This window comes from Mytilus edulis, chromosome 1, assembly GCF_963676685.1.
Source record: "Mytilus edulis chromosome 1, xbMytEdul2.2, whole genome shotgun sequence".
Taxonomy (NCBI): domain Eukaryota; kingdom Metazoa; phylum Mollusca; class Bivalvia; order Mytilida; family Mytilidae; genus Mytilus; species Mytilus edulis.
Window position 1 is genome coordinate 88,878,589 of NC_092344.1, and position 21,527 is coordinate 88,900,115.

Genomic DNA, 21,527 nt, shown 5'->3' on the forward strand with positions numbered 1-21,527 from the left:
AGTGAGCGAACTATATAAATGATGTAGAGATAAGCAGCTGTAGGTTCTTTCATTGTATAGCTCATCAATTATTCAAATATTTACTTATTATTAGGTATCAATGTTTTGGATTTGAGCATTTTTAATGAAGATAAATTTAGAAATTATAAAGATTGAAAAGGCAAATACAATTGTTCTTTTTCATGTATTCCTTCTTGTTAGTTAAAATTTTCCTTTTGGCTCCGGTACAAGCTGTGAATCTATTCATTGGAATAGTATGCGACTGTCATACACGTGAAATGTTTAGCTTACTATAAAACCAGGTATAATTCACCATTTTTACATAATGAAATGCCTGAACCAAGTCAGGAATATGACAGTTGTTATCCATTCGTTTGATGAGTTTGAGCTTTTGATTTTGCCATTTCATTACGGACTTTCCGTTTTGAATTTTCCGTGGAGTTCGATATGATTGTTATTTTAATTTTGTCAATTGTTCCACACACCACATATAGTTGATCTATTGCTTATAATATCTGATACATGTAGTATACCAAAACCATAAAAAAAACTTAGCATTGACCAATAAACCGTGAAAATGGGTTAAAGGTTTGACGAAACGTTACAGGTTACAATAATTCCAAACACCCAATATATTTGACATTATGCTTATAGTATTTATATATGGACGTGACAACAAAACCTTGATTATTTATGACTGAAATGAGATCGAGTTCAGGTGAATTCTGTTTGACGGAAATGAAGACCATGCATATACAAATATAGTTAATCTTTTTACTCGTTATAAGAGAGTATTTCACATGACAAAAACAAAATTGGTTACAGGCAAGAAATCGCTGAACCATGAAAACGAGTTCATGAACAATGGACATATGACAGATGGGACCCGTGTAACATAATGCATCTGCATATACAAGGTGAGAATAATCCAGGTTTTCAAGCTTCTGAAATAGGAAATCTATATATATAGTTTACGTAGCCGCCGCCGAATTATATCTCTAAATCGCAATCTGCAAATTTAGTTGCAGGCAAGACAAAACCACACTTTCCTTGGTGTATATCAAAGCATGAAACTTGTCGGTTTATATTTTTGTATCCTTCAATGGATAAATGATCATAAATGCTATTAATATATTAATAGTCATTAACCTTTGAATTGAAAATTCGCGAATGTTCAATGTTCAACAGCCCTCGATGTTTAAGCAGTCATAGACTTCATCAAGCAATCTTCAGAACTTATGAACGAATGCCATAATATGATAGTATTGATCCAAAACATGCGATTTAGACCTTTACTAGTCTGAGATTATCTGACATATTACGGCCTTTTACGAGGTCGTTGGGCGTCAAAGCAATGTTTGAATAAGATATACGCTAGTACTATAGTCACTATTTTAATGTTGGTACTCTGCTTGTTTTCTTGTTTGGTTTGAACTTTCTATTCATTCGTAATGCATTCTTTTATTTAAATGCAATATTATCAAATAAAGATAAATTACATATAAGTATGTTCGAATTTTTTTTTATATATAGTTTAGACTTGTGGGCATTTAAATCATTGTCATCATGCATGTATAGAAATAAATGCACCTTTAGCAAGGTAAACTTTGCATAACAAAGTAGAACATTGGTGAAGTCAGTACTGGCAAAAATAGAAATAGAAGTTTACTTTGTTTAACGTTACCATAAAATAATATGGGCCTCACTATTTTAAAGTTTGTAACATATAAACACTATGGTTATCGTTCTTGACTGTGTTTATTGATAAATTAGATCCCGTTACATCAATACATTTTTAATTTACAATACATGAACTCAATAACTTGCATTTGAGTCTTTTACAAAAGTTTAAGGCAATATCTATGAAGATTTTATTTAAAAACTACACTTGTGTTTACATAGTTTCAGTTATTATGTAATAATGTAAACATGGAAAATATTATGTTTATTTTTAGATCGAAAAGTTTCAAGACTAATTTTAACCATAGGCCTCGGAATTTTTCCCCTGTCCATTATTGATTGCAAGTTTTAGTCTACAATTGATGTTTTCACTATATCGGAAGCGACAATGGCACTGGGTATCAAAGAAAAACATCAATTCGGATTCTATAACAATCTTAGATTGAGGATATTTCAAGTTCATGATGGGAACCAGGTAAAATATGTGTTTATTTTTATCATACATGTGTCATATACATGTAGTACGAAAAAAAATAGTTAATTGTCTGGCATGATAAGAAAGTCACAAAATGCGATCGAGACTTAGGATAACAATCCGGCTTTATATTTCAGAAGGTAGAATAACTTAATTGATGCTTCATACCTTGCGTTTGTTCATTGTTGTTGACCTCACGTTCATGGTTAAGCGGATAACTTTTTTTTGTAATGTGAATTTCTCACTCATAATAAGTAATACGATAACTACATTTTGTATATGGATTTCGTGCAAGGTCTTAATATCCATCCTCGTATCCATCAGACTAAGGTAGCAATAAACAGTTAGGAAAAAATATTAAAATTTGCCCTTATAAATTTTACCATCCCCTTTTCATTGCTTTCTTGCAATATCAAGCTTACTGTTTGTGTCATCTATGGGCATATGTATGTAATCAGAATCTTCCATAGATTTTATATCCAGTATGTAAAATGGTAAAATATAATTTATTTTGGGTGTATCCATGGCAACAATCTGCATTTATTTGTTATAAAATATTGCAAAAAAGGGGGAAAAGATGTCACATATTTCCCCAAAATTTGGCTAAAAGTAGAATTTCAATCGCTTGAAATAATACCTTTTCTGAAACTGTGTACATATATCATTCAGCAAATCCAATGAAAATCATATGTCTTTCGTCTCATTTTATTGTAAAATTGCGTCAAAAACTTCGTGTAGAAAAAAAGTTTTTGTAAACATTACATTAATTTCTGGACCGATGGCCGGTCTAGCTATGAAAATACGGATTGTCATACAGAAAACAGCCCATAAAACATGTAAAAAATAATCTTGATGCTCTTATAAACTATCTTTGAATGCTAAATTAGCACTCAGCTGTCTAAAAATGAATTTTATTACACAATAACTTTCCTATTTGAAAAATCCACAGGGGCCAAAATGCGAAACTAAACTCCTAACTGTGTATTGCTACCTTAGTTCATCATGTTCATATGATCTCGACTTCATTGCACGTTTACGTGGTTAAGTCCAAATCTCAAATACCATAAGCAAAAGGTCAATTTGATGTGGAATAACTGTAACGTGTACGTGTCTGACTAGCATGTAGTGAGGCATGTAGCAACTTACATTGACTTCAATTTCAAAGATCAGTGGTTAATGTTATTATTTTTCTGATTTGGTATATTTTTCAGTTACTATAGGTAACATATGTTTGGTGTAGGGAATGATTGCTGCATGTATATGTCCGTCTGCATGGATTCATTTGTTTTGGTGATTTATTGGTCCTTGTTAAGTTTCATGGTTTGGTCTGACAGGGTTCATCTGACCTTGACCGTATTTACATGGTTAATTTGTCCATTTCCAATTTTTGTAATTAGGTCTTTTCTTGGACGATCATTAGCACCTGGGTAAGTATAATTGATTTATTGTATGTTTGTAAGGTGTACATGTCTTTCTGTCAGAGTTGATCTGACCTTGAGTTCGTTAATAATAAACATTAGTAATGTTAATTATATTTGAAATTCATAGAAGAACTTTTTAAACTGTCAACATGTATTCATTCATGATAAGTAAAGCAGGCGAAACATTTCAGTGTATGCACTCTTGTTTTGAAAACCAGAGAAATATTTAAAAATGTCAAAATGACAGAAAAACAAATGCTTGCATGTCGAGTAAATTTTATTTTCTTTCATTTAATGTTTTTCTAATATTCCTTAGAGTTTCAATGTTAGTGTTTTGCGAGCTGATAAAAATAAAATATTTAAATGTTTTGAAATTTGTCTTTCGGATGTTTGCTTGTCATTTTTTAGAATTTTTGTCAGATTTTCGGAATCCTCTGGTTTTATCCATTAAATGCCTAATAACATTTGCCCATTGACCCCCATTTTTCTTTTTATAAATCTTTTACATGTGTTATTATAAGCCATTTGTAAAAGTCTTATATAATCTTTGTTGGTTTTTTTAAAGTTTTTTAAGAACTTAAACTTGCCTTTGATAAAGCAATCAAAAATCAAGAGAAAACATTTTCCGTCAGAATTTCAAAGGCTATTATCTCGAAAATAAGCACATTGACCTTTATATTTTTGCTCTATTGATTCCTTTATTAATCCCCTATCAATATTTACTAGTGCTATGAAAAGCTTGTTATTTTGAAATTGAGTAGCGAAATACCTTAAGAGCTAATCCGTCAGAAAACAATGCAACATTCAGAAAATTGTCCAAATCAACAATCACAACTGGACAAATTCTTATACATCATCTCAATTGACATAAAGTAAAAGAATTTTACCACTTAATTTTTCGAAGAATCGTATCTTTTTTTAGTTACAAACCTCATTTGCGTAATTCTGTAAATTCATAATGAAACCGAGGAAAAATTCAACTTTTTTATGCCTTTTAAGAATTAACCAAAAGAATATTTTTGTAAGATGCATTATGTATACATTACTTGTGATTCATTTTTTTCAACAAAAGATTCATTTTTTGAGGTGATTGTTGCTGAAATCAATATTGCCAATAGAATCCATATATTCCAGTGTATCTATGATAGAAATTCCTCAGCCATCATTTGTTCTAGAATAAGGCAACAATTAATAATGCAAAACGTCTGAAATCGAAATACACCGTAAAAACGTTATTGGTGATTGTTTTCTTTTTGAAATGAAATTGAATCATCTTTCTAAGATCGGATTTAAAAGTAATTTTATTTTTTAACTTATAGCTGAGATACCTAGAAGGAGAACAGAACGTGGAACTGCAGTGTTGTCATCCGACTATAAAACCTGTTATTGAAAATTTCCAAGCTGTTCTGATGTTCCAGAACCCTGAACAGAAAACAAGAGCAATCGAATGTCTTGAAAAGGTATATTATTCATGCGACATCCTACTGAAGTTTCTACACATGGAAAACAGTATGATAACCTAATCATAGTTACCAGGATTGAAATTTTATATTAACGCCAGACGCACATTTCGTCTACAAAAGACTCGTCAGTGGCGCTCGAATAAAAAAATATTAAAAAGGCCAAATAAAGTACGAAGATGAAGAGCTTTGCAGACCAAAAAGTCCCAAAGGTTTTGCCAAATACACCTCAGGTAATCTATTCCTGAGGTAGAAAGCCTTAGTATTTCAAAAGTTTTATAAACGTCGTTAATTATACCAACGTTTGATGTTTAGGCCCTTGTCGTTTCAATGTGATTCATTTGTATTATAGGGTTACAAACCTTAAACTGTTCATTTCACAGAATGTTAACAAAATATAAAAAAGAAGATGTAGTATGATTGCCAGTGAGACAACTCTTCACAAGAGACCAAATGACACAGAAACTAATATCTATAGTTCATCGCACGGCCTTCCACAATTAGAAAAGCCCATACCGCATAGTCAGGTATAAAAAGCCCCGAAATGACAAATGTAAACAATTCAAAAGAGAAAACTAACGAACTAATTCATGTTCAAAATATAGAACCAAAAACAAATATGTAACACAGCAACAAACAACAACAACCGAATTACAGGCTCCTGACATGGAACAGACACATCAAACAGAAGGTGTCGGGGTTAAACATGTAAAGGGGGGGGGGGGGGGTCCCTTAACCTAGGACAGTGGTCGGTAACAGTTACTGACAGCTAGTTCAAAGCCAATAGTAACTAATAAAAAATCATGCATCTAAGACCAAATTATCAATCAGTGCACATCCAATATCCAATGTATTTAGTGTAAGGCATCATAAACAGTCAGATAAAAATATGATCATGTACAATGCCAAGAAACAGGTATTAACAGATTGTTGATCCAAGAATGTGCATAATATGTGTACAACAATAATATTTAGTTTGCTTTTAAATAACTGATAATAAAAACAATTTTAATTCCAATAAAAACAATATTCTAAGATCTAATTACAGTGTTGAATTGGTAACCTTTAAGACTAAGTTTATTCAAAGGATCGAAAAGTTTACCAGGATCGTTTCTTAATATCCGGACAGGTTTAACAACATCTCCGGAAAAATTTCAAAACTACCTCTACCCTTTTTTTCTAACCTTTTTTTTGGGGGAAAATATGCGTCATTATTATCAAATTGGGAAATATATAATAAACCATGAATTTGACTGGAACTCCAATTTGCAGACCCCTTTTCAAGAGGTAAACCCTCATTTGAAATAAGACCCCTTATTGTCAGTGATGATACATAAATAGACCCTCAAATCTGCACATACAGTCATTGTAGGCATGAAAAATGTTTAAATGAGTGTTTTTCAGTTTATATTCATGCACAATTACCACTGAGTTTGCACTGTGTGGGAAAAAAGTTGTCTTTTTGGGAATAATTTAAAGCCATTTTTTTCAAATTGGGATTTTTTTTTAAGGCAAACAATATCACTGCAATGAGACAACTCTCCATCCAAATAACAATTTATAAAAGTAAACTATTTTAGTTCAATGTACGGCCTTCAACACAGAGTTTTGGCTCACACCGAACAACAAGCTATCAATGGCCCCAAAAATACTAGTGTAAAACCATTCAAACGGGCAAATCAAAGGTCTAATCTATATAAAAAACGAGAAACGAGAAACACGTATAAATTACATAACTGACAAACGACAACTACTGTACATCAGATTCCTGCCTAAGGACAGGTGCAAACATTTGCACCGGGATTAAACGTTTTAAAGGTAACAAACCTTCTCCCTTTTTCTGGAACAATAGCATAACATCACAACATTGAAAAACACACGATAAAATATCAATTGGCAGGCTTAACTCAATAAAAAAATGTAAATTATCACACTGAACGATAAATTTGATCTGCGATATCTGAATGCAAATGCACAGTTAATAAAATGTTGGAGACAAACATTCAAGGCCAAAAAGCAAACAAACAAGTCCAAACAAAGCTACGGCAAGACACCATCGCGAAATATATAAATAAAGGCAACAGTAGTATACCGCTGTTCAAAACTCATAAATCCATGGACAAAAAACAAAATCGGGGTAACAAACCAAAACCGAGCGAAACGCATTAAATATAAGAGGAGAACAACGACACAACATCGAAACGCAACACACACAGAAACAGACCAATCATCAGACAAAACACCACGAGAATAACAAATGTAACATGAAAACCAAATACATGAATTTGGGATAGACAAGTACCGTGCCACGTCTTATCTCAATATCTCAAAAATAAGAGAAAACACAAACGACTCAACGTTAAAATGCAACACAAAGAGAAACGAACAATATATAACAATGACCATCTTCCTGACTTGGTACAGGACACTTTTAAAGGGGAATAAAAGTGGTGGGTTGAACCTGGTTTTAAGGCATGCCAAACCTCGCACTTTAATGGCAAAGTTAAATATAACATTGAAATGACAACATAATATTACAGGACTACAATACAAATAAATAGGAGAACATATTAGACACAGAAAAACATGATTAATAGATAACAAAAAGCATCAGGTTTAAAATTCAATACGCCAAAAACGCGCCTTGCCCACACAAGACTCACCAGTGACGCCCAGATATAAAAGATCGAAAGTGAAAAAAGTACAAAGTTGTACAGCAGTGAAGATCAAAAGTTGAAAAGGTTTCGCAAAATACGGCATTGTTTTTATGCCCGGGATAAGAACATTCTTATTATATAGAACAATTCATGCTATTGCAAACAGTAAATTTTATCAAATGAATATGAAAGAGATATACACAAAGAAACTAAAGTATTAACTAATTACAGAAAACTAAACCTGAATACATAACGCCTAGATATAAAAGATCGAACGTGAAAAAGGTACAAAGTTGTACAGCACTGAAGATTAAAAGTTGAAAAGGTTTTGACAAATACGGCATTGTTTTTATGCACGGGATAAGAACATCCTTATTATATAGAATACTTAATGCTATTGCAAACAGTAAATGTTAACAAATGAATATGAAAGAGATATACATAATGAAACTGAAATATTAACTAATTACAGAAAACTAAACCCAAGTTTATCACAAAATAGACACACATCCGAATCAGTCCAAGCGTCAACGTAATTAAAAAAAATTGTGACGTCACATACGATGGCGAAAAGGCAGAAACGTTATGCCACATTTGAATTTATGAAATTTAGAAACAGCATGACGTCACATATGAAAAACTATCATTCAAAAATGAGATAGAATTAGGATTGATTTAGAACTGTTGCTTTTAAAATAATCTCTTTTGAAAAACCTAATATATACAGGTAAATGAAAAATAACTTTGTCGTTTTAGGTATACTACTTATGTGTATATAATTCTTCCAATAATTAGGAATACCAAGAAAGTTCTGTCATATAAATACATAATTTAACACAAGATACAAATTGGGGTGAATATCAACAATAAAACTATACAAATAGAGTTAGCTAAAACTTCCCAGTACAGATTTAAGGAGAATAATCTTGAAGTTCATACAAATGTAGTACGAAGAAGTGAAAATTAGTAGATATTCCAAATAATCTATGTAAGTAAGTGTTCTGGATTTTAATGGAGCTTAATAATAGATATCAATAAAATTGTAAGGGGTAGTAGTGGACCAGTAAATAGACTTATATTGTTTTGCCTTACATCGGTATCACAAAAACTTAAATAAATGAACTGTGAAATCGAGATAAAAGGTCAGTTAAATCCTGTCAACCATACAAGTATACATTATTTTAAACACTTACCTTGTCGGCTCACTTGATCTGATTCCTTTTGGAGTTTTTGCTTGTTTGTAACCTTGAATTATTTGTCTTCTTAATCGATATATGAAAATTGAACATCGCTAAACCACCGTTGCCTTTATTTGTGACCCAAACTCAGTTCATCATCATTTTACAACATATTTTGGTAGACATTGTTCTTTAGTCAGTGTTCATCTGACCTTGATCACATTCCATGATTTATTACTCAACGTTTAAGTTTTCTATATAGAATTATTGTAAAGTAAACATGTCCTCTCACTAAATAATTCAAAGCTTAGCTAACAAACTGGCGCCATAAAGAAACTTAAACGCCGATCAACAAAAATCAGGTCAAGGGTTAGGTGAATCCTGCGGAAATTAAAAAGGCATAAGTCGATCGAGCATAAGTTGCCATTGCCATGGTAAAATAGACCAAGAAAGACGAACAAGTCCACAAAACACTTCGTAGAAAAACTCAAGACTGGTCAACACGAATCCCACCATAAACTAAGGTTAATCTCGGATGCTAAAGAGGGGTAAGCAGATCCTTCTTCCATGTAAGCAGATCCTTCTTCCATGTCAGCAGCAGTATTCTAGAAGAGAAATATTGATAGGAGACGCAAACCCTGAAATATCTTATCAACTAGTAGATACATACTCCATATGTATGAGCTGATGGTTTGTGGCTATAAAGATAGGGAAGCTAAAATCCCCCCTTTGTCATAGTTTTTTTTCTCAATTTCTAGACAGGATATCTGTATCTGTTGCATCCTTTATTTCAAGTCCGAAGAGAGAGACGCGTTAGCTTATTCACCAAACTTTGAATTATTTAGTGAGAGGATATGTTTTAATTACACTAATTCTATATAGAAAATTTAGATGTTGACTTATGATTCACGGAATGTGATGAACACTGACTAAGGAACATTGTCTATCAAAATATGTTGTATAACAATAAACCAATTACACGCACTCATCATGGAAACGATCATGTAAAAACTACCAGTGCTTAGTATGCAGTTCTTGCTATGAACTAGGTTCTTGCAAATATGAAACCATTTACAAACATATAAAAACTTAACAAGGTCAAACACCCGGAAAACCTTACCGTCAAACATTATCAAAAAGACATAGTATCAGTCTTCAACGATATATTCTACTTCTGTTACTATTTCTTGAATTTTGACTTGGAAATGGTGGATAACAAAATGAGGTCCGGAATTCATTCTTTGAACTTTGAACGGCAGAAACTAAAGAGCAATAAAATCACTCAACAACGGTATACCGTTGAAGTCTACGCTGAATATGAATACGCCCGATTAATTTTATTTTTATTATTATAAATTAGAGTTGTTATTCTCTTAATTTCAAATGTGAAATAATAAGACCTTCTGTGATTATTTCAGATTCGTGATACATACAAACAAAATTTGAATATTCAAGCAAATCTTGCAGAAATGTATAAACAGACGAAACAGACAAAAAGAGAAGAAGATTGCAAGAAGAACATAGAACTAATTCTACATTCCCCCAATAAAGACCTGGAAAAAGCCAGAAGTTTGGCAGAACAAGGATACATTTTGATGATAGACCTTCATTCAGAGACGACTGATAGTCCAGAGAAAAAAATCATGGACTTCAGGGATCAAGTGAAAGAAATTTTGGAGTCCTCAAGATGTCGTATACAGGTTGCAGGATGTGAGAGTATTCTTAAAGACGTAACATCAATTCGGAAAAAGCTGTTGGGGTTGCATACAAATTGCCACAAAGAAACGACCCAAGAGAGGAAACGGGCAGTTAAAACATTAGCAGAGGCCATCAAAATTTTTGATAACATCATTCAAAACGACAATACAATATCGACAGAAGTAATTGTTTGGAAGCATTATCTTGGTAAAGCATACCACAGATTGAGTGGTGGAAGTGATGAAATATTATCAGGTCTAGATAAAAAGATATACATTAAGAAAGCAGTTGAATCTTTTGAACAGGTAGCCGTTCATTTCCAATCCACGGTTCCCAATGACAAAGAGTCAATAATTCTTGCAAGAACGTATGCTTATATCGCCTGCATTTACATTCAGAAGAAACACAGAATAAAATCAGATGAACATTTAGGAAAACTGAAAGTAAAAGGCATTATCGCATTACAAGAGCCGATGCGAATAGCAGCCCTTGCAGATGAAATCTGTAGTAAACATCCAGATCGAGTTACGTTCAACAGACTTGGTATTTTGCAAGCATGGGAAAAAGAATGGTCAAAAGCGGAAGAGTATTACAACAAATCTATAGTTGTGTGCAGTGACTACAACTGGTTTGTCTATTCCTTACTTTGCCAGCTTTATTTAGATAAACATGTTGACAATTTTAGGGTTGACAGACAAGAGCTTAGAAATTCAGAAGAATTAAAGAAAGCCAAAGAATATGGAATAATCAGTCTAGACAAACGAAAAACAAGCACCACACTATGCAGACTGGCCAAAGTTTGTAAATATATGGGAGAATGGAAGGAGGCAATCAGATATCTGCATACTGCTCTCTGTAGCCACGAGTGTGACAAGCACCACGAACTATATGCAATCTTGGCATACTGCTTGTACAAAACAGGAAATTTTGAGGGTGCAGTTCATGTAATGAAAATAGCCATTACTATAGAGCCTCAAAATCAAAAAGATCCATTGAATTTCAAACAATTTCTTGAATATTTATTGGAAAACTTTAGAGTTAACTTCAAAAGGTCAAAGGGACAGATTTGGCAAAGAAAAAAGAAAGATTTAGAAGAGATATGCTGTGTTCTTGAAGAAGCACACAGAAAACATAAACAGAGAATCAAGTACCAGTGGATAAATGTAATTAATAACTACCCACACGAGACTGTCGAGGTTCTAGACACATTGATTAAACAGACATCCAGTGATAGGCGAGATACTTTGATTAAAATGGGGTTGAAAGCTTTAAATCATCACAAAGGAGAACATGTCAAGGAACGTGCAAGGAAACTGAAAGAGAAAAGAATGACCAATCATACACATCAAGATACAGAAGTTTCAATAGACCAACCCGTTGGACATGTATCAGAAAATTCTACAACAACTGATGATGAGTATCTTTACGACTATTATGTTCTTTTTGGTCCATCAGAAAGATCATGGGTAGAAAATATTTTCCTTGATGTGATTGGAAAAGATTTCAACACGACAGAATCAATTTTAGAAGGTATACATTAAATTTAAGAATCATGGATCATTCAATTATTATTTAGCAAACCCTTTTTTCAGAGATTTGATTTTTTGCTTAATCCTTTATTTCAAATGTCAGTTGATAATGTGCTAACAACTAGATAACAGTTATACACTCAACTGGGGCCCTATATACTTGTATGTATAAAGGCCTGGAATTAAATGCAATTTCTTTTCAGTTTTTCGAAAATTAATTAACCACAGGTAATTTCTGAAACTTATTGTAACATGGAATAACATAAACTGTACCAACTTTACTGCAAGAGATGCGAATTTCGATAATTAATGTGACATATATTTCAAGTTGGTTCTATTTCCAGGTCTAACATTCAAACCTGGACACACTACTGAGTATATCTACAAAAAATGCAGAATGTTTGTATTTGTCATTTCTGAGGATTTCAAAACAACACCAAGACTTACTGCTCTTGCCCAAGAACTCAAAACTCTGTGCATCGATAACAAGGAAGATAGAATTATTCCAGTAACACGAGATACAGACATGCCGGACTTTTTGAACACTTTAGAACCCGGTCATGCAGATGATATATTTACGATCAGAGGTGCCATTCTTTTAGGATTGAATGAAAGACAAGACTTGCATGATGACGATTGTGATGCTGATGTAGAGCACAACACCAGTGACGAGGAGAAAATAGAAGAAACAGATGAAACTTCGATATACCAAAGAACAGAGAGCGAATAATGCATTCAGTTTTCAAGAAAACGTAAAACATACAGTTGCATATGTAAATTATTTTAAGTTTTTACGTGAAGCTTTAGCCCTTATTGCATTATAAATACTTGAACAGGGTTGTTGACAAATAATATTTAATACCTTACGCTGTAACACAATAAATGAAAAATTCCGAAGTTAGATTTGAATATGTCAACACAGTATCTTGCAACTAATGGAAGTAGTCAAATAGTATGTTCTTGAAGTTGTTAACAAATAGGAAAACAATTTCTTTTCATCAAATTAGAATACGAAAATGAACATTTCAAATGCGACCCCTTTTATCAATGTATTTTCAGTATTGTTGTTTTCGTTTTTAGTTTCTAAGCTAGATTTTGTATCATAGTTCCGAGATAGTAAATTGTAAAATAACAAAATACCGAACTCCGAGGAAAATTCAAAACAGAAAGTCCCTATTCAAATGGCAAAACTAAAACTTAAAACATGTCAAACGAATGGATAACAACTGTCATAGTATTGTCTTGGTACAGGCATTTTCTAATGTAGAAAATGGTGTAAACGTGTTAAGAAATTATTAAGAAATTAAAGTTCAAACTCTTTAAGGCAAAGCAGAATTTGTTTGGATTTTGGCTATCATTTTTTGAATAAAAACAAAAATTGCCAATGACAGAACTATCCACCAGTCTACAAAGGTAGATGTTTAGCTGATTCGTTTTCATTTTTGTGGGGTTGAGACTTCCTGGTGAAGGTATATTCAATGGGCGCATGAAATAATAATTTATTTACATATCCTTAAAAAAAAACTTAGCTTATAATTAAATTGTTGTGGTTTATTCATCCTACAAGGTTGATAGCGTATCTGAGTACTAAACTGGAAATATAAATTATTTGAATCTCATTAGTTTTTTGTTTTATACACTTTTTGGTGTATATAACAACTCAGTTTCTACCAACCGAATTAGACAATTTATCGGGTTTGTAATAACATGAGCAAAACAACGAGTGCCACATGTGGAGCAGGAATGCTTACCTTTCCGGAGCACCTGAGATCACCCCCAGTTTTTGGTGGGGTTCGTGTTGCTTAGTCTTTAGTGTTCTATGTTGTGTCGTTTGTACTATTGTGCATCAGTGTTTTTTTTAGACATGGCGTTGTCAGTTTATTTTCGATTTATGTGTTTGACTGTCCCTGTGGTATCGTTTGTCCCTCTTTTTTTCTGTATATTTGTTCCTTGAACGAATGAGCTTGCAAGAGTGAAAGTGTTCGAGGAAACTCACTTTCAGGCGTAACACTTTAGGTTGGTCAAATATAGAATTATGTATTGTAAAATATTGTGGTTTCCCTCTCATTTATATTCCTTAAGGTAGCACAATACAATTTTTTTTTATCCCCAATCAGACATCTTAAAACTGATGTAATTCCACTCATCCTTCTTTAAATTTTATAAATGAGGTACCAAAATAAAGAAAAAGGATTAATCTTTCAAATTTTGATGATTCATTATGACATAATTATTACATAATTCATTGTTATGTAATTAGTTGCTATATTGTGATGTCCATACTTGAATGAATTTAGCTTCTTTGTTATTCATAGCATCCCAAAATATTTTATAGATTCTTGCACAACAGTTTGTCCTCCAAAACTGTGTCTCAGATTTTTCCTATTGTATTTCATTCTCTCATAAATTTTCAATAAAGTTTGCAACATCAATTCATAAGAGATAACTAAAATCAATGTGGTATAAAATGTGTTTTTGGAAATCTGAGACACAGTTTCTTCTTTCTTTTGGTACCTCATTTATAAAATATCAAGAAAGATGAAATGATTTACATCAGTTTCAAGTTGTCTGATTGGGAGTGAACAAATCTTTGTATTGTGCTACCTTAAGAGACAGAAAATATTTTTTTTTTTTTTTTTTTTTTTTTTTTTAAATGTTAAAATATTTTATTTGAATTTTACATTTGTTAGAGATACATGAAGTACCGGTACCTTATCCCGGCCTCGTTAACGTTAGTATATAGCATTTTATTGATAAGTTAGTACTTGTTAGTGCACAATATGTATATATAGTAATAATGACATGTATGTAACTGAATAGAAATATGATAACAAGATGTATAATAAATTCTAATTTATGAAATTCATTTAATTTTTTCTGCAACCAGATTATGGAATTTTTCATAGTTGCCTTCTTTATTTATCAATATTTCGTGATATTGAAGAAATTCTTTTTTGAAAATTTCAAACATATTAATTTGTTTTGTTTTTTGTTCGGATGTATAGTATCCTTTGTATACAGTAAAAATAATAATTGTAATTAAATCATTTATACTGTAGTAACTTGTATCGTTTATTTTGTATCCGTACAAAAGTGATTTAATTGATATGATGTGATGTCCTATTTTAAGTTTATCAGGTAAAAGTTTTATTTTATCCCAAAATGATTTCAGAAATTTGCATGTTAAAAAGTAGTGCTCATAATCTTCGATGACATCACAAATATTACATAGCGGAGTTTTAGTTATTTTCCAAGAGAAAAGTAATTGTTTGGTTGGTAAAATGTAGTGCAGAAATTTCCATCTTAACATTTTGAATTTATTATCTTGTATATAATAAAAGATATAATTTAGCATTTGTTGTCTTTTGTTTGTGTTGTTTTCCAAGATAAATATGTTGTCCCATTTTTGAAATCCTATTGGTTTTTCATAATATCTATTTAAGAGGGAGATGTAAATGTCTTTGGAGGAAATGTTTTTAAGTGATACCATTTTTCCTTTTTTATCTTTAAATTTATATTCGGAGTCAGTGGCAACTTTTGTTTTTAATGATTCTTCTTTAGTTAGCTCTTGTAACCACTGTTTTGGTATTGCTTTCATTAATTTAGAATATTCTGAAAACCAGTTAGCATGACAGGAAAGTTTATCTAAGATCATGTTTTGATTAAATTTTCCTTTATTATCAATAATGTCATTTAAAAAAAGAATTTTGCTGTTTATCCAGTTTTTGAAGATGAGACATTTACCGTTTAATTTGATATTTTTATTGCCCCATATAAGCTGCTGTCTTATTTGTTTATATGATAGATGATCCAATTCCTTTTCAGATTTTGTATTTATCCATGATTTGATTATTCTTAAGTAAAATTGTGGAATTAGTTCTTTCAGTTTATAGACCAAATTAATATTGTTGAAATTCATTTTAAATATAAGGAATTCTTGTCCAAATTTATCAAAATAAAATCTTGGTAATACTTTCCAATTGGGTGATAGATCTTCGTTTTCGATGAGTTTTTTTACCCAACTAATATTTATCGCTTCTAGATATTTATCTATGTTTATCATTTTAAGCCCGCCAGCATGGTAATTTTTACTTATTATATCCCTTTTAACCTTTTCAGATTTATTATTCCATATAAAACTGTATATTATTTTTTTAAATTTTGCTAGGTATTCGTTATCAATTTCGGTTACAGATGCAACATAAGTAATATTCGGTAAGATTAATGATTTAACAAGAGTTATCTTACCTAACATAGTTAAATTTCTTTTATTCCAATCTTTAATTATTTTTTCAGATTTTTCGTGTTGTCGTTGCAAGTTTGATTTTTTACACTCATTTTTATTAAGTCCAAAGTATATTCCTAAAACTTTTATAGGTTTTTGTGTAAAATTAATGTTTTCAACTTTATCTTTGCAGGCTTTTAAATTGCCGAGCCATATTCCTTCTGTTTTATTTCGGTTAAGCTTTAGGCCTGAAAGTGATCCAAAAAATTCTATAATATTCAGAGTTAATGACACTTCTTGTTTTGAATTTAAAAATAAAGTGGTGTCTTAATTTTTCATATTTATCTATCAAAGTATTTATTTTTAGTTTGTATGATTCGTCGTTAAGGATATTATTGTTTAATTTGAAGTATCCCTTTCCTTTGTTCCCTTGACAATGATTAAGGAAAGGGATACTTCAAATTAAACAATAATATCCTTAACGACGAATCATACAAACTAAAAATAAATACTTTGATAGATAAATATGAAAAATTAAGAAATAAAAAAAGTCTAGCAATCGTGTGGGATCTTTTTAAAATAGAAGTTAGAGAGAAAACTATAGAACATTGTAAAATAAAAGCTAAACATAAAAGAGATGAAATTACAAAACTAGAACAAGAACTTAAACTTTTGAATGAAATTCACGATAACTACATAGATGAAAAAAATAATAATTTGCCAAATATAATAGATTCAATAAATAAAACAGAAGAAACACTACAAACTTTATATTCAGATAAAATAAAAGGGGCACAAATAAGATCACGAGTTAAATGGATAGAAGAGGGCGAAAAAAATACAAAATATTTTTTGGGATTAGAAAAATCAAGACAAACAAGGAAAAACATTACTGCTATAAGAGACAGTAAAGGAGAATTAACAGAAGATCAAGGCAAAATATTAGAAACGGGGAGAAATTATTATGTCAATTTATATAAGTCAACTAATCCTGATCTAACAGAAATTGAAAATTATATTGAAAAAACTAAAATAAATTACAAATTAAGTACAAAAGAAGGTAATGAAATTGACGGCAACCTGACAATAGAGGAATGTACACAATCTGTTTTTAAAATGAAACTTAATAAAACACCAGGTATCGATGGTCTCTCAATTGAATTTTATAGAGCTTTCTGGTCAAATTTACAAACCTTTGCTGTAGATGTTTTTAATAATTGCTATGAAAAAAAAGAATTAACAAATTCTCAGAAACTTGGATTGATTACCCTTATATACAAGAAAAATGACCCATTAAATTTAGATAATTATAGACCAATTACCTTACTAAATGTAGATACCAAAATTATAGCATACTCTCTTGCACAAAGACTGAAACCAATATTGCATAAAATCATTCATAGTGATCAAAACGGTTATGTAAAAAACAGATATATAGGATTTAATATTAGACAAATCCAGGATATTATAGATTATTCGGAAAAATTCAATGTAGATGGAGCTATCTTATTTTTAGACTTCACAAAGGCATTTGACTCGCTAGAATGGGAATTTATGTATTGTTCTTTAAAGAAATTTGGCTTCCAGGAATCTCTTTTGAGGTGGATAAATACTTTATACACAGATATAAAGGGTTGCATATTAAATAATGGCTGGATTTCAAGACCCTTCAACATTGAGCGCGGTATCCGTCAAGGGTGTCCCGCGAGTTCTATAATTTTCGTAATTGCTGTTGAAATTTTAGCTAGTAGATTAAGACAAAATAAAAATTTTAAAGGCTTTCAAATTAAACTAGATAATAAAACCCATACATTAAAATTAAGCCAGCTTGCAGACGACACCACTTTATTTTTAAATTCAAAACAAGAAGTGTCATTAACTCTGAATATTATAGAAATTTTTGGATCACTTTCAGGCCTAAAGCTTAACCGAAATAAAACAGAAGGAATATGGCTCGGCAATTTAAAAGCCTGCAAAGATAAAGTTGAAAACATTAATTTTACACAAAAACCTATAAAAGTTTTAGGAATATACTTTGGACTTAATAAAAATGAGTGTAAAAAATCAAACTTGCAACGACAATACGAAAAATCTGAAAAAATAATTAAAGATTGGAATAAAAGAAATTTAACTATGTTAGGTAAGATAACTCTTGTTAAATCATTAATCTTACCGAATATTACTTATGTTGCATCTGTAACCGAAATTGATAACGAATACCTAGCAAAATTTAAAAAAATAATATACAGTTTTATATGGAATAATAAATCTGAAAAGGTTAAAAGGGATATAATAAGTAAAAATTACCATGCTGGCGGGCTTAAAATGATAAACATAGATAAATATCTAGAAGCGATAAATATTAGTTGGATAAAAAAACTCATCGAAAACGAAGATCTATCACCCAATTGGAAAGTATTACCAAGATTTTATTTTGATAAATTTGGACAAGAATTTCTTAAAAGGAATTTCAACAATATTAATTTGGTCTATAAACTGAAAGAACTAATTCCACAATTTTACTTAAGAATAATCAAATCATGGATAAATACAAAATCTGAAAAGGAATTGGATCATCTATCATATAAACAAATAAGACAGCAGCTTATATGGGGCAATAAAAATATCAAATTAAACGGTAAATGTCTCATCTTCAAAAACTGGATAAACAGCAAAATTCTTTTTTTAAATGACATTATTGATAATAAAGGAAAATTTAATCAAAACATGATCTTAGATAAACTTTCCTGTCATGCTAACTGGTTTTCAGAATATTCTAAATTAATGAAAGCAATACCAAAACAGTGGTTACAAGAGCTAACTAAAGAAGAATCATTAAAAACAAAAGTTGCCACTGACTCCGAATATAAATTTAAAGATAAAAAAGGAAAAATGGTATCACTTAAAAACATTTCCTCCAAAGACATTTACATCTCCCTCTTAAATAGATATTATGAAAAACCAATAGGATTTCAAAAATGGGACAACATATTTATCTTGGAAAACAACACAAACAAAAGACAACAAATGCTAAATTATATCTTTTATTATATACAAGATAATAAATTCAAAATGTTAAGATGGAAATTTCTGCACTACATTTTACCAACCAAACAATTACTTTTCTCTTGGAAAATAACTAAAACTCCGCTATGTAATATTTGTGATGTCATCGAAGATTATGAGCACTACTTTTTAACATGCAAATTTCTGAAATCATTTTGGGATAAAATAAAACTTTTACTTGATAAACTTAAAATAGGACATCACATCATATCAATTAAATCACTTTTGTACGGATACAAAATAAACGATACAAGTTACTACAGTATAAATGATTTAATTACAATTATTATTTTTACTGTATACAAAGGATACTATACATCCGAACAAAAAACAAAACAAATTAATATGTTTGAAATTTTCAAAAAAGAATTTCTTCAATATCACGAAATATTGATAAATAAAGAAGGCAACTATGAAAAATTCCATAATCTGGTTGCAGAAAAAATTAAATGAATTTCATAAATTAGAATTTATTATACATCTTGTTATCATATTTCTATTCAGTTACATACATGTCATTATTACTATATATACATATTGTGCACTAACAAGTACTAACTTATCAATAAAATGCTATATACTAACGTTAACGAGGCCGGGATAAGGTACCGGTACTTCATGTATCTCTAACAAATGTAAAATTCAAATAAAATATTTTAACATTTAAAAAAAAAAAAAAAAAAAAAAAAAAAAATATTTTCTGTCTCTTAAGGTAGCACAATACAAAGATTTGTTCACTCCCAATCAGACAACTTGAAACTGATGTAAATCATTTCATCTTTCTTGATATTTTATAAATGAGGTACCAAAAGAAAGAAGAAACTGTGTCTCAGATTTCCAAAAACACATTTTATACCACATTGATTTTAGTGATCTCTTATGAATTGATGTTGCAAACTTCATTGAAAATTTATGAGAGAATGAAATACAATAGGAAAAATCTGAGACACAGTTTTGGAGGACAAACTGTTGTGCAAGAATCTATAAAATATTTTGGGATGCTATATGAATAACAAAGAAGCTAAATTCATTCAAGTATGGACATCACAATATAGCAACTAATTACATAACAATGAATTATGTAATAATTATGTCATAATGAATCATCAAAATTTGAAAGATTAATCCTTTTTCTTTATTTTGGTACCTCATTTATAAAATTTAAAGAAGGATGAGTGGAATTACATCAGTTTTAAGATGTCTGATTGGGGATAAAAAAAAAATTGTATTGTGCTACCTTAAGGAATATAAATGAGAGGGAAACCACAATATTTTACAATACATAATTCTATATTTGACCAACCTAAAGTGTTACGCCTGAAAGTGAGTTTCCTCGAACACTTTCACTCTTGCAAGCTCATTCGTTCAAGGAACAAATATACAGAAAAAAAGAGGGACAAACGATACCACAGGGACAGTCAAACACATAAATCGAAAATAAACTGACAACGCCATGTCTAAAAAAAACACTGATGCACAATAGTACAAACGACACAACATAGAACACTAAAGACTAAGCAACACGAACCCCACCAAAAACTGGGGGTGATCTCAGGTGCTCCGGAAAGGTAAGCATTCCTGCTCCACATGTGGCACTCGTTGTTTTGCTCATGTTATTACAAACCCGATAAATTGTCTAATTCGGTTGGTAGAAACTGAGTTGTTATATACACCAAAAAGTGTATAAAACAAAAAACTAATGAGATTCAAATAATTTATATTTCCAGTTTAGTACTCAGATACGCTATCAACCTTGTAGGATGAATAAACCACAACAATTTAATTATAAGCTAAGTTTTTTTTTTAAGGATATGTAAATAAATTATTATTTCATGCGCCCATTGAATATACCTTCACCAGGAAGTCTCAACCCCACAAAAATGAAAACGAATCAGCTAAACATCTACCTTTGTAGACTGGTGGATAGTTCTGTCATTGGCAATTTTTGTTTTTATTCAAAAAATGATAGCCAAAATCCAAACAAATTCTGCTTTGCCTTAAAGAGTTTGAACTTTAATTTCTTAATAATTTCTTAACACGTTTACACCATTTTCTACATTAGAAAATGCCTGTACCAAGACAATACTATGACAGTTGTTATCCATTCGTTTGACATGTTTTAAGTTTTAGTTTTGCCA

General features: G+C 30.9%; 1 protein-coding gene across 2 annotated transcripts; it reads left to right on the forward strand.

Annotated features, from left to right (window-relative positions):
- Positions 1-1,756: 1,756 nt before the first annotated feature.
- On the forward strand, positions 1,757-13,417 carry LOC139515598 (uncharacterized). Of its 2 annotated transcripts, XR_011662808.1 has the most exons (6): positions 1,757-2,155; positions 4,896-5,036; positions 10,290-12,099; positions 12,443-12,935; positions 13,044-13,214; positions 13,366-13,417. XR_011662808.1 is itself a non-coding variant. In XM_071305206.1 (4 exons), the coding sequence occupies exons 1-4, from the start codon at positions 2,069-2,071 to the stop codon at positions 12,826-12,828; spliced, it is 2,424 nt and encodes an 807-aa protein (XP_071161307.1). In that variant the 5' UTR covers positions 1,757-2,068; the 3' UTR covers positions 12,829-12,995. The 2 variants fall into 2 exon arrangements, 1 of the variants encoding a protein (XP_071161307.1); XM_071305206.1 differs by lacking the exons at positions 13,044-13,214; positions 13,366-13,417 and having other exon boundaries at positions 12,443-12,995.
- Positions 13,418-21,527: the final 8,110 nt, after the last annotated feature.

What these genes read in the sequence shown, in the direction of transcription:
- LOC139515598 (XM_071305206.1), top strand. Translation starts at nt 2,069, where the DNA reads ATGGCACTGGGTATCAAAGAAAAACATCAATTCGGATTCTATAACAAT. An exon ending in AAGTTCATGATGGGAACCAG is followed by an intron (nt 2,156 to 4,895) that starts GTAAAATATGTG and finishes TTTAACTTATAG; the next exon opens with CTGAGATACCTAGAAGGAGA. An exon ending in CAATCGAATGTCTTGAAAAG is followed by an intron (nt 5,037 to 10,289) that starts GTATATTATTCA and finishes TGATTATTTCAG; the next exon opens with ATTCGTGATACATACAAACA.